This window comes from Salmo salar, chromosome 17, assembly GCF_965601325.2.
Source record: "Salmo salar chromosome 17, fSalSal1, whole genome shotgun sequence".
Taxonomy (NCBI): domain Eukaryota; kingdom Metazoa; phylum Chordata; class Actinopteri; order Salmoniformes; family Salmonidae; genus Salmo; species Salmo salar.
This window is the reverse complement of record NC_138307.1, coordinates 64,239,119-64,252,873: the sequence shown is the minus strand read 5'-3', so window position 1 is coordinate 64,252,873 and position 13,755 is coordinate 64,239,119. Positions and strand designations below refer to the sequence as shown.

Genomic DNA, 13,755 nt, shown 5'->3' with positions numbered 1-13,755 from the left:
GATTGCTGCAGATTAATAGAAGAATCTATAGGTAATTTATCATCATCATTCAGCCTCTATAGAATTGTATGGCGTGTGCAATGTATGGCAAACCATCGCTAATGTCACGTCCTGACCTGAGAGAGACGGTTTATTTCTCTATGTTGTTAGGTCAGGGTGTGGGGTGGGCATTCTATGCTTTATATTTCTATGTTTTGGCCAGGTATGGTTTCCAATCAGAGGCAGCTCCCTATCGTTATCTCTGATTGGGAACCATACTTAGGCAGCCCTTTTTCCCTCCTTGAGTTGTGGGATCTTATTTTTGTACTGCTCGTTATAGCCTGCAAGACGTGACGGTCGTTTGTCATTTGTTTATTATTTTGTTTAAGTGTTCTGATTTAAAATAAATATAAAGATGAACACTCACCACGCTACACTTTGGTCTACTCCTTTGGACGATCAGTACAGAAGATCCCACCACCAAAGAACCAAGCAGCGTGGGCAGGATGACTGGACATGGGAGGACATCCTGGATGGCAAAGGATCCTGGACGTGGGAGGAGATCCAGGCCGGAAGGGATAGCCTCCCATGGGAACAGGTGGAAGCAGCGAGGGAGGAACAGCGACAAGATCGACAGGCAAGGCAACAACGGAAGCCCGAGAGGCATCGGCCAAATGTTTTGGGGGGGAGCACATGGGGAGATTGGCGAAGTCGGGGTTGAGACCTGAGCCAACTCCCCGTGCTTACCGTGGGGAGCAAGTGACCGAGCAAGCACCGTGTTATGCGGTGATGCGCACTGTGTCGCCAGTGCGCACTCACAGCTCGGTGCGCTCGGTGCAAGCTCCTCACCATTGCCGTGCTAGAGTTGGCTGTCAGCCAGGAAGAAGTGCGCCGGCTCAGCGTTCCTGGTCTCCAGTGCGTCTCTTCGGCCCAGGTTATCCTGCGCCTGCTCTACGCACGGTACCCCCCGTTCACCAGCACAAACCAGTTTGTCCTGTGCCAGCGCTCCACCCTTGCTGGGCTAAAATAACCATCCAGCCAGGACGGGGTGTGCCAGCCCTAAGCTCCAGACCTCCAGTGCGCCTCCACGGCCCAGTATACCCTGTGCCTGCTCTGCGCACCCAGTCTCCTGTGCGTCTCCCCAGTCCGGTGAGACCGGTTCCAGCTCCACGTAGGAAGCCTCCAGTGATGATCTGTGGTCTGAAGCCTCCAGTGATGATCCGTGGCACGAAGCCTCCAGTGATGATCCATGGCCCGGAGCCTGTAGGGATGATCCATGGCAAGAAGCCTGTAGGGATGATCCATGGCACAGAGCCTCCAGTGATGATCCATGGCCCGGAGCCTGTAGGGATGATCCATGGCATGAAGCCTCCAGTGATGATCCATGGCCCGGAGCCTGTAGGGATGATCCATGGCAAGAAGCCTGTAGGGATGATCCATGGCCCGGAGCCTGTAGAGATGATCCATGGCACGGAGCCTCCAGTGATGATCCATGGCACAAAGCCTCCAGTGATGATCCATGGCGCGGAACCTACAGCGACGCTCTCCGGTCCGGAGCCTCCAGCGACGTTCTCCGCTAACATCAAGGCGGTGACCCGATCCTGTAGGTTCATGCTCTACAACATTCGCAGAGTACGACCCTGCCTCACACAGGAAGCGGTGCAGGTCCTAATCCAGGCACTTGTCATCTCCCGTCTGGATTACTGCAACTCGCTGTTGGCGGGGCTCCCTGCCTGTGCCATTAAACCCCTACAACTCATCCAGAACGCCGCAGCCCGTCTGGTGTTCAACCTTCCCAAGTTCTCTCACGTCTCCCCGCTCCTCCGCACACTCCACTGGCTTCCAGTTGAAGCTCGCATCTGCTACAAGACCATGGTGCTTGCCTACGGAGCTGTGAGGGGAACGGCACCTCCGTACCTTCAGGCTCTGATCAGTCCCTACACCCAAACAAGGGCACTGCGTTCATCCACCTCTGCCCTGCTCGCCTCCCTACCTCTGCGGAAGCACAGCTCCCGCTCAGCCCAGTCAAAACTGTTCGTTGCTCTGGCACCCCAATGGTGGAACAAGCTCCCTCACGACGCCAGGACAGCGGAGTCAATCACCACCTTCCGGAGACACCTGAAACCCCACCTCTTTAAGGAATACCTGGGATAGGATAAAGTAATCCTTCTAACCTACCCCCGCTATTGTAAAGTGGTTGTTCCACTGGATATCATAAGGTGAATGCACCAATTTGTAAGTCGCTCTGGATAAGAGCGTCTGCTAAATGACGTAAATGTAAATGTAAATGAAAAACTGGGATCATCACAGCCCTACTATACAGCATGTGAAAAACTCGGGTCATCACAGCCCTACTATACAGCATGTGAAAAACTGGGATCATCACAGCCCTACTATACAGCATGTGAAAAACTGGGATCATCACAGCCCTACTATACAGCATGTGAAAAACTGGGATCATCACAGCCCTACTATACAGCATGTGAAAAACTGGGATCATCACAGCCCTACTATACAGCATGTGAAAAACTGGGATCATCACAGCCCTACTGTACAGCATGTGAAAAACTGGGGACATCACAGCCCTACTATACAGCATGTGAAAAACTGGGATCATCACAGCCCTACTGTACAGCATGTGAAAAACTGGGGTCATCACAGCCCTACTATACAGCATGTGAAAAAGTGGGATCATCACAGCCCTACTATACAGCATGTGAAAAAGTGGGATCATCACAGCCCTACTATACAGCATGTGAAAAACTGGGATCATCACAGCCCTACTATACAGCATGTGAAAAACTGGGATCATCACAGCCCTACTGTACAGCATGTGAAAAACTGGGATCATCACAGCCCTACTATACAGCATGTGAAAAACTGGGATCATCACAGCCCTACTATACAGCATGTGAAAAACTGGGATCATCACAGCCCTACTATACAGCATGTGAAAAACTGGGATCATCACAGCCCTACTGTACAGCATGTGAAAAACTGGGATCATCACAGCCCTACTGTACAGCATGTGAAAAACTGGGATCATCACAGCCCTACTATACAGTATGTGAAAAACTGGGATCATCACAGCCCTACTATACAGCATGTGAAAAACTGGGATCATCACAGCCCTACTATACAGCATGTGAAAAACTGGGATCATCACAGCCCTACTATACAGCATGTGAAAAACTGGGATCATCACAGCCCTACTATACAGCATGTGAAAAACTGGGATCATCACAGCCCTACTATACAGCATGTGAAAAACTGGGATCATCACAGCCCTACTATACAGCATGTGAAAAACTGGGATCATCACAGCCCTACTATACAGCATGTGAAAAACTGGGATCATCACAGCCCTACTATACAGCATGTGAAAAACTGGGATCATCACAGCCCTACTATACAGCATGTGAAAAAGCCATATGATCATACACATCAATTAGATCACGCATGTCAAACACACCCAGTATATTAGCCAATCAGCTTAAGTGTTTTGTTGCTATGTTCAGGAGTGCAGAATCCAGTCTAGAACAAGGCTCTACACTAATGATGATGTTTTGGACTGTAAAGTGGCAATTAGTGAGGTTGATATCTTTCTAATGAATTGTATAGGCTGATTATATGTGTATGGAAGAGGTGGCTTAATGTGTGTGTGTTACTGGGTGTGTTACTGGGTGTGTTACTGGGTGTGTTACTGGGTGTGTCCCTGGGTGTGTTACTGGGTGTGTTACTGGGTATGAAGCTGGCCGTCTTTTCCTGCATATCTTAATGTTAGGGCTAGGGGGCAGCATTTGCACGTCTGGATAAAAAAAATGTACCCGATTTAATCTGGTTACTAATCCTACCCAGTAACTAGAATATGCATATACTTATTATATATGGATAGAAAACACTCTAAAGTTTCTAAAACTGTTTGAATGGTGTCTGTGAGTATAACAGAACTCATTTGGCAGGCAAAACCCTGAGACATTTTCTGACAGGAAGTGGATACCTGATGTGTTGTATTACCTTTAAACCTATCCCATTGAAAAACACAGGGGCTGAGGAATATTTTGGCACTTCCTATTGCTTCCACTAGATGTCACCAGCCTTTACAAAGTGTTTTGAGTCTTCTGGAGGGAGATCTGACCGAACAAGAGCCATGGAACGATGATGTCCCATTAGACACCTGGCGCGCGAGTTCATGTTGGGTACCCTCGTTCCAATACGTTATAAAAGAGTATGCATTCGTCCACCTTGAATATTATTCATGTTCTGGTTAAAAAAGGCCCTAATGATTTATGCTATACAACGTTTGACATGTTTGAACGAACGTAAATATATTTTTTCCCCTCGTTCATGACGAGAAGTCCGGCTGGCTTAGATCATGTGCTAACAAGACGGAGATTTTTGGACATAAATGATGAGCTTTTTTGAACAAAACTACATTCGTTATGGACCTGTGATACCTGGAAGTGACATCTGATGAAGAGAATCAAAGGTAATGGATTATTTACATAGTATTTTCGATTTTAGATCTCCCCAACATGACGTCTAGTCTGTATCGCAACGCGTATTTTTCTGGGCGCAGTGCTCAGATTATTGCAAAGTGTGATTTCCCAGTAAGGTTATTTTTAAATCTGGCAAGTTGATTGCGTTCAAGAGATGTAAATCTATAATTCTTTAAATGACAATATAATATTTTACCAATGTTTTCTAATTTTAATTATTTAATTTGTGACGCTGACTTGACTGCCGGTTATTGGAGGGAAACGATTTCCTCAACATCAATGCCATAGTAAAACGCTGTTTTTGGATATAAATATGAACTTGATAGAACTAAAAATGCATGCATTGTCTAACATAATGTCCTAGGAGTGTCATCTGATGGAGATTGTAAAAGGTTAGTGCATCATTTTAGCTGGTTTTATGGTTTTGGTGACCCTGTCTTTGACTTGACAAAACATTACACACAACTCTTGTAAATGTACTGTCCTAACATACTCTAAATTTATGCTTTCGCCGTAAAACCTTTTTGAAATCGTAAAACGTGGTTAGATTAAGGAGATGTTTATCTTTCAAAGGGTGTAAAATAGTTGTATGTTTGAAAAATTTGAATTTTGACATTTATTTGGATTCAAATTTGCCGCTCTTGAAATGCACCTGCTGTTGATGGAGTGCACCACAGGTGGCACGCTAGCGTCCCACCTAGCCCATAGAGGTTAACATCGGTCACCTCTCAAAACACACCCAAGAAAAGCATTAGTGGTGGTGTGTGTGGTGTGTGCTGGTGTGTGTGTGTCTGTCTGTGTGTGTGATCACTGACCAGAAGATCATTTGGCTGTGAGTCAGTGTGTATAATATTTCTCAACAATGGAAATAAACACATGGATCACATTAAAAGTATGTCAGTGGGACTTTACCACCACCCGTACACCACCCCTGGGCAGACGGACACACACACACACACACACACACACACACACACACACACACACACTACCGCTTTTCTTGGGATGCCTTTACTTTCTATTTCTCTCTCTCTCTCCATCGCTGCATGTATTTTTCATACCTTTTTTCTTATTCAATCTCCTCTCTTTTCTTAATTTCCTCTCACCTATTTTTTTTTACTTTATAGAAGAGAAAGTAAAGTAACCTGGACATTCATGTCGTTTTTCTCCTGGACCAGAAACTAATTGTGTAGAACAGACTCACAGAAAATTGACCACGTCTTAATAGACCACGTCAAATCATTTCTTCTTTGTTTAAGTTCTAGACATGACATTTCTATCTGACTGAACAGCAGCCACAGCGCTGCTTCTCTCACCTCCTCCCATTCAGCAGTGAAGGAGGGTGTTCTCTCTAGCTGGCCCCCAGGACTGGCGGTGTCCCCTGGGCTAGGGCTTCCTCTCGGCCCCTGGCCCCTAGCCCCCGACCCCCAGTGGTACTCCTCCTGAAAGAGACCGTCAACACACTGTCCATTACATCTACGTTTAACAATGGATCCATCAATTGGATAAATATCATTTATCAAGTTGGACAACTGTCTGTGGCTTGACGCAAATTCTAAGGTGAGGTTCTGTAACTGTCATTCCCACAATGGTAAACAAACATTACATTTACCAAGACCCACCCTCTCAGTGTAATAAGCCTGGGGCAGTACTTTTAACCGCAATTCATATTACACCTGGCATTTCACACAAGATAAAGAGGGAATGGTCAAAATAACAGCACTGTTTCTCCATTACAACGGGATATAAACAGAACAACAGAACGTACCTGTATGGGCGACACAGCCAGCAGGTTGGAGTCAGACTTGGACAGTGACTTGGAGAGCTTTAAGTCCAGCACACTGCGAGGTATGGATCTCATCCTGCCCAGGGTAAAGGCCCTGTCCTCGTACCCAGACGCCGGTGCCCCCTCCCTGGGTCCGCCAGCTCCCGACACACCCCCCCTCACCACCACCGCCTCCCCGTTCCAACCATACGGCGAGGAGGAGGAGGAGGAGGGCGAGGCGTTCTGGGAGTTCTGGTTAACCCGGGTGTGGAAGATGGTGCGATAGACTACCTGAGGTTTGGGGGGTCTGTCGTCTTTGAGGGGGTCTTTGGGGGTCTTCAGAGCCAACGCCTCGTTTCCTGTGTGAGGGATAATGAGGGGCGGTGGCAGTCCAATTCCTAATTCAGGGGGCTGGGTTACTGAAGCGAGGTTGCCGTGGTTACCGAGCGTGGTTACCGGGCTGGTGTGGGGGTCCGAGGGGGTGTGTTTTGGGGCTTTGGGGTTGGTGTTGGAGGTGTAGAGGTGGTAGGGTGTGTCCGGCGTCTCGCAGGCCGGTGAGGAGCCGTGGAGGAGGCCGGCGAACTCTACAGGGACGAGGCTCTGTCGTCGGTCGTCTGGTAGTGGGAGTGTATTGGAAGAGGCGGGGGGAGGGTTCTGCTGGTACGGCCCGTTGTCTGAGGAGAGAAAACACACACAAGTTAATGTTGGAGTGCACCACACACACATTCCAGGTCCAACACACATACACAGACCCACAGATTGGTTGCACACAGTAACCAATCTATGAGATCTCTCTCTCTCGTGCTAACATGGCGACCGTAAAAGGTGCACCACACCCACACCATATCCACACCACATCCATACCATATCCATACCAATCTAGAAAAACACACAGCAATCCAGAGGAAAGAGGATCTATGTTAAAACAACTAGAGAAAAACACATCAGAATCAGGATTAAACGAGAGAGTTCAAATAAAGGTTAAAAAACAAAAGAGACAGAAGAATGATAGAGGGAAACATACATCTGCTGCTGCCCTGTCAAGATGCAGGCTCCTACGGTACACACAACACAACTCCTGACAGGTCTGACACGGCTGCCTGGTCAACATCACTGTGTGTGTGTGAGAGAGAAAAGAGAGAGAGAGAGAGAGAGAGAGAGAAAAGAGAGAGAGAGAGAGAGAGAGAGAGAGAGAGAGAGAAAAGAGAGAGAGAGAAAAGAGAGAGAGAAAAGAGAGAGAGAGAGAGAGAGAGAGAAAAGAGAGAGAGAGAGAGAGAGAGAGAGAGAGAGAGAAAAGAGAGAGAGAGAGAGAGAGAGAGAGAGAAAAGAGAGAGAGAAAAGAGCGAGAGAAAAGAGAGAGAGAGAGAGAGAGAGAGAGAGAGAGAGAGCGAAAAGAGAGAGAGAGTGAGAGAGAGCGAGAGAGAAAAGAGAGAGAGAAAAGAGAGACAGAGAGAGCACGTGTGTGATGTATCAGTGTGTCTGGCCCATTGACTGAGTTCTGTGAGGTGTACTTAGAGCCAAATGGATGCTTTGAGAGAGACAGCCACTGTCTGTGTGCAGTGGGGTGAAAGAGGGATTGGGAGACAGAGAGAGGAGAGTCTTTCTGGTCTAACTCAGAAAGAGTGCTGGCCCGTATATCTATGTATGTGTGTGTGTATGTATGTGTGTATGTGTGTGATTCTGCCCGGGGATGGTGTACAGTGTTCTATTTAGTCTTCGTGCACGTACAGTGTCATCCTGAGGTCGCTGAGTACATTTTCCTCCAATTCAAATTTCTAAAGCTTTATTGTCCATTCTTTTCATACACTCAATGCCCTACTCCAATATTCACCACAGATTTACAATGAGATTTGAGAGAGATTAACCTCAAGAAACAGACAAACAGATATGCAGCCAAACAGAGCTGTGTGAATCAGTGTGTCTAATATCAGTGAGCAAAACTATGATCAGCAGGACAACATGGTCTGTGGTGTGTGTGTGTGTGTGTGTGTGTGTGTGTGTGTGTGTGTGTGTGTCTCTGTATGTGTGTATAACCAAGTATAATACCATGGTGGATACACAGACATTTACACAGTACCATGGTGGATACACGCACAATTACACAGTACCATGGTGGATACACAGATAATTACACAGTACCATGGTGGATACACAGATAATTACACAGTACCATGGTGGATACACAGATAATTACACAGGACCATGGTGGATACACAGATAATTACACAGGACCATGGTGGATACACACACAATTACACAGTACCATGGTGGATACACAGATAATTACACAGTACCATGGTGGATAGACAGATAATTACACAGTACCATGGTGGATACACAGATAATTACACAGTACCATGGTGGATAGACAAATAATTACACAGTACCATGGTGGATAGACAGATAATTACACAGTACCATGGTGGATAGACAGATAATTACACAGTACCATGGTGGATAGACAAATAATTACACAGTACCATGGTGGATACACAGATAATTACACAATTCCAATGTTTGATACACAGATAATTACACAGTACCATGGTGGATACACAGATAATTACACAGTACCATGGTGGATACACAGATAATTACACAATTCCAATGTTTGATACACAGATAATTACACAGTACCATGGTGGATAGACAGATAATTACACAGTACCATGGTGGATACACAGATAATTACACAGTACCATGGTGGATACACAGATAATTACACAGTACCATGGTGGATACACAGATAATTACACAGTACCATGGTGGATAGACAGATAATTACACAGTACCATGGTGGATACACAGATAATTACACAGTACCATGGTGGATACACAGATAATTACACAGTACCATGGTGGATACACAGATAATTACACAGTACCATGGTGGATAGACAGATAATTACACAGTAAAGCTCTGAGAGGGAGACTGAATTTTATTGGATCTCACATGAGTCTGTTGGTTCTAATAACATAATTGGATAATGTTATGCACATATGCATCTTATAATCTATAAATACATAAAAAGATTAGTCATTAGCTGGATACATCAGGGGAGATGCTGGTGCCAGGAAATGGATGAAGGACTGGTGTGTGTGTGTGTGTGTGTGTGTGTGTGTGTGTGTGTGTGTGTGTGTGTGTGTGTGTGTGTGTGTGTGTGTGTGTGTGTGTGTGCATACAGTGTATTCACAAAGTATTCAGACCCCTTGGCTTTTTCCACATTTTGTTACATTATAGCCTTATTCTAAAATGAATTAAATAATTTTTCCTCGTCAATCTATTCCTATGTCAATCTAATCCCTACCAAGCAAAGAGGCAGCAACTGTTCATAGAGTGGAACTGAGAAAAATGGCTTTTATTTACCTTGGTTTCACAGCAACTTTATGCATTTACTGCTAACATGACCCCCCCATTCTCCAAAACACAATACAATAGAGGAAGGATACTTATCCACATGACAAAGCATGTATTTAATGTGGCAAAAATGACATTAACTAATTTTCGACCAAATGAGCAGTTACTGCCTTTCTTCTAGGTAGGGCAGTATACACAATACCCCACAATGACAAAGGAAAAACAGGTTTTTAAAAATTGTAGAAAATGTACACATTATATATATAAAAATAAAAATAAACTGAAATATCCTATTTACATAAGTATTCAGACACTTTACACAGTACTTTGTTGAAACACCTTTGGCATCGATTACAGGCTTGAGTCTACTTGGGTATGACGCTACAAGCTTGGCACACCTGTATTTGGGGAGTTTCTCCCATTCTTCTCTGCAGATCCTCTAAAGCTCTGTCAGGTTGGATGGGGAGCATCGCTGCACAGCTATTTTCAAGTCTCTCTAGAGATGTTCGATTGGGTTCAAGTCCGGGCTCTGGCTGGGCCACTCAATGACATTCAGAGACTTGCCCCGAAGCCACTCCTGCGTAGTCTTGGCTGTGTGCTTAGGGTCGTTGTCCTGTCGGAAGGTGAACCTTCACCCCAGTCTGAGGTCCTGAGCACTCTGGAGCAGGTTTTCATCAAGGATCTCTCTGTACTTTGTTCCGTTCATAGTTCCTTCAATCCTGACTAGTCTCCCAGCCCCTGTCGCTGAAAAACATCCCCACAGCATGATGCTGCCACCACCATATTTCCTCCAGCCGTGATGCTTGGCAGTCAGGCCAAAGAGTTCAATCTTGGTTTCATCAGACTAGATAATCTTGATTTTCCTTTAGGGGGCTGTCATGTGCCTTTTATTGAGGAGAGGCTTCCATCAGGCCACTCTATCATAAAGGCCTAACTGGTGGAGTGCCTCAGAGATGGTTGTCCTTCTGGAAGGTTCTCCCCTCTCCACAGAGAAACTCTGGAGCTCTGTCAGATAGACCATCAGGTTCATGGTCACCTCCCTGACCAAAGCCCGTCTCCCCCGATTGTTCAGTTTGGCTGGGCGGACAGCTCTAGGAAGAGTCTTGGTGGTTTCAAACTTCTTCCATTTAAGAACAATGGAGACCATTGTGTTCTTGGGGACCTTCAATGCTGCAGAAATGTTTTGGTACCCTTCCCCAGATCTGTGCCTCGACACAATCCTGTCTCGGAGCTCTATGGACAATTCTAAAAACCTCATGGCTTGGTTTTTGCTCTGACATGCACTGTCAACTGTGGGACCTTATATAGACAGATGTGTGCCTTTCCAAATCATGTCCAATCAATTTAATTTACCACAGGTGGACTCCAATCAAGTTGTAGAAACATCTCAAGGATGACCAATGGAAACAGGATGCACCTGAGCTCTATTTTGAGTCTCATAGCAATTAGAAACGTGGAAAAAGTCAAGGGGTCTGAAAACTTTCAGAATGCACTGTATATAGAGACAGAGCGAGAGAGACAGAGAAAGAAAGAGAGACAGAGAGAGAGACAGAGAGAGTGAGACAGAGAGAGAGAGGGACTGAGAGAGAGAGAGAGGAGAGAGAGAGAGAGAGAGAGAGAGAGAGAGAGAGAGAGAGGGACTGAGAGAGAGAGAGAGAGAGAGAGAGAGAGAGAGGGGACTGAGAGAGAGAGAGAGAGAGAGAGAGAGAGAGAGAGAGAGAGAGGGACAGAGAGAGAGAGAGAGAGCGCGAGAGAGAGCAGCAGTTTGTGTGTGCGCATCTGTGTGCCTCAGTGGGCAATGCTCTCTCTCCCTGGCTGTTGTCAGAGTGTGTTAAGACTGTGTACCAGCCCCTCCACTGATAAGCATCACATCACTAACACTCACAGAGCAAGAGAGAGAGCTAGAGAAAGCAAGAGAAAACAATTCAAGTGGGAGAGAGATAAGGAAGACGAGAGACAGACCACAGAAAGAGAGAGCGAGAGCGAGCGAGAGACAGAGCGAGCGAGAGACAGAGCGAGCGAGAGACAGAGTGAGCGAGAGAGCGACAGAGCGAGCGAGAGACAGAGCGAGAGACAGAGCGAGAGACAGAGCGAGAGACAGCGCGAGAGACAGCGCGAGAGACAGCGCGAGAGACAAAACGAGAGACAGAGAGACAGAGAGACAGAGCGAGAGAGCGAGAGACAGAGCGAGAGACAGAGCGAGAGACAGAGCGAGAGACAGAGCGAGAGAGAGAGAGAGCGAGAGAGAGCGAGAGACAGCACGAGAGACAGCACGAGAGACAGCACGAGAGACAGAGCGAGAGACAGAGAGACAGAGCGAGAGAGAGAGACAGAGCGAGAGACAGAGCGACAGTGAGAGAGAGCGACAGAGCGACAGAGAGAGCGACAGAGAGACAGAGCGACAGAGCGACAGAGCGAGAGACAGAGAGACAGACAGACAGACAGACAGACAGACAGACAGACAGACAGACAGACAGACAGACAGACAGACAGACAGACAGACAGACAGACAGACAGACAGACAGACAGACAGACAGACAGACAGAGCAAGAGAGCGCGAGAGAAAGAGAGAATCACTAAAACAATACAGAAATACACTACGGAAAAAGAAGGAACAGCACGTCAAAAATCAGCTCAATGTAATTGAAGAATCCAGAGACTCTAACCACTTCTGGGATAATTGGAAAACTCTAAACAAACAACAACACGAAGAGTTATCTATCCAAAACGGAGATGTATGGATAAAATACTTGTCCAATCTTTTTACCTCTATAACAAAGAACAAACAGCAAAAACATACACATGACTAAATACAAATCTTAGAATCAACTGTTAAAGACTACCAGAACCCCACTGGATTCTCCAATTACATTGAATGAACTACAGGACAAAATACAAACCCTCCAACCTAAAAAGGCCTGTGGTGTTGATGGTATCCTCAATGAAATGATCAAATATACCGACCACAAATTCCATTGGCTATACTTAAACATCATCCTCAGCTCTGGCACCTTCCCTAATATGTGGAAGCAAGGACTGATCACCCCAATCCACAAAAGTGGAGACAAATTTGACCCCAATAATTACCATGGGATATGCATCAACAGCAACCTTTGGAAAATACTCTGCATTATCATTAACAGCAGACTCGTACATTTCCTCAGTGAAAACAATGTACTGAGCAAATGTCAAATTGGCTTTTTCCCAAATTACCATACGACAGACCACATATTCCCCCTGGACTCCCTAATTGACAAACAAACAAACCAAAACAAAGGCAAAGTCTTCTCATGCTTTGTTGATTTCCAAAAAGCTTTTGACTCAATATGGCATGAAGGTCTTCTGCACAAATTGAAGGTAAGTGGTGTTCGGGGAGAAACATACAACATTATAAAATCTATGTACACAAACAACAAGTGTGCAGTTCAAATTGGCAAAAAACACACACATTTCTTTCCAGCGGGCCATGGGGTCAAACAGGGATGCAGCTTGAGCCCCACCCTCTTTAACAGATATATCAACAAATTGGCGAGGGCACTAGAACAGTCTGCAGCACCCTGCCTCACCCTACTAGAATCTGAAGTCAAATGTCTACAGTTTGCTGATGATCTGGTGCTTCTGTCCCCAACCAAGGAGGGCCTACAGCAGCACCTAGATCTTCTGCACAGATTCTGTCAGACCCGGGCCCTGACAGTAATTCTCATTAAGACAAAAATAATGGTGTTCCAAAAAAGGTCCCGTTGTCAGGACCACGAATACAATTTCCATCTAGACACCGTTGCCCTAGAGCACACAAAAAACTATAGATACCTCAGCCTAAACATCAGCGGCAGAAGTAACTTCCACAAAGCTGTGAACGATCTGAGAGAAGGGTCTTCTACGCCATCAAAAGGAACACCAAATTCGACATACCTATTAGGATCTGGCTAAAAATACTTCAATCAGTTATAGAACCCATTACCCTTTATGGTCGTGAGGTCTGGGGTCTGCTCAACAACCAAGAATTCACAAAAATTGGACAAACACCAAATTGAGACTCTGCATGCAGGTTTCGGCAAAATTATCCTCCGTGTACAACGTAAAACACCAAATAATGCATGCAGAACAGAATTAGGCCGATACCCACTAATTATCAAAATCCAGAAAAGAGTCGT

At 45.8% G+C, this 13,755-nt stretch overlaps 1 protein-coding gene across 4 annotated transcripts in view; it reads right to left on the bottom strand.

Annotated features, from left to right (window-relative positions):
• Positions 1-13,755, bottom strand: part of LOC106576444 (ankyrin repeat and sterile alpha motif domain-containing protein 1B) — a 324,199-nt gene that overhangs the window by 113,394 nt on the left and 197,050 nt on the right. For all 4 annotated transcript variants that reach the window (XM_082964025.1, XM_045699996.2, XM_082964026.1 and 1 more), the window contains exons 15-16: positions 6,247-6,917; positions 5,795-5,920 (exon numbers count right to left, since the gene is read on the bottom strand). In XM_082964025.1, coding sequence (XP_082820151.1) covers positions 5,795-5,920; positions 6,247-6,917 — 797 coding nt within the window. The remainder of the gene's footprint in view (positions 1-5,794; positions 5,921-6,246; positions 6,918-13,755) is intronic.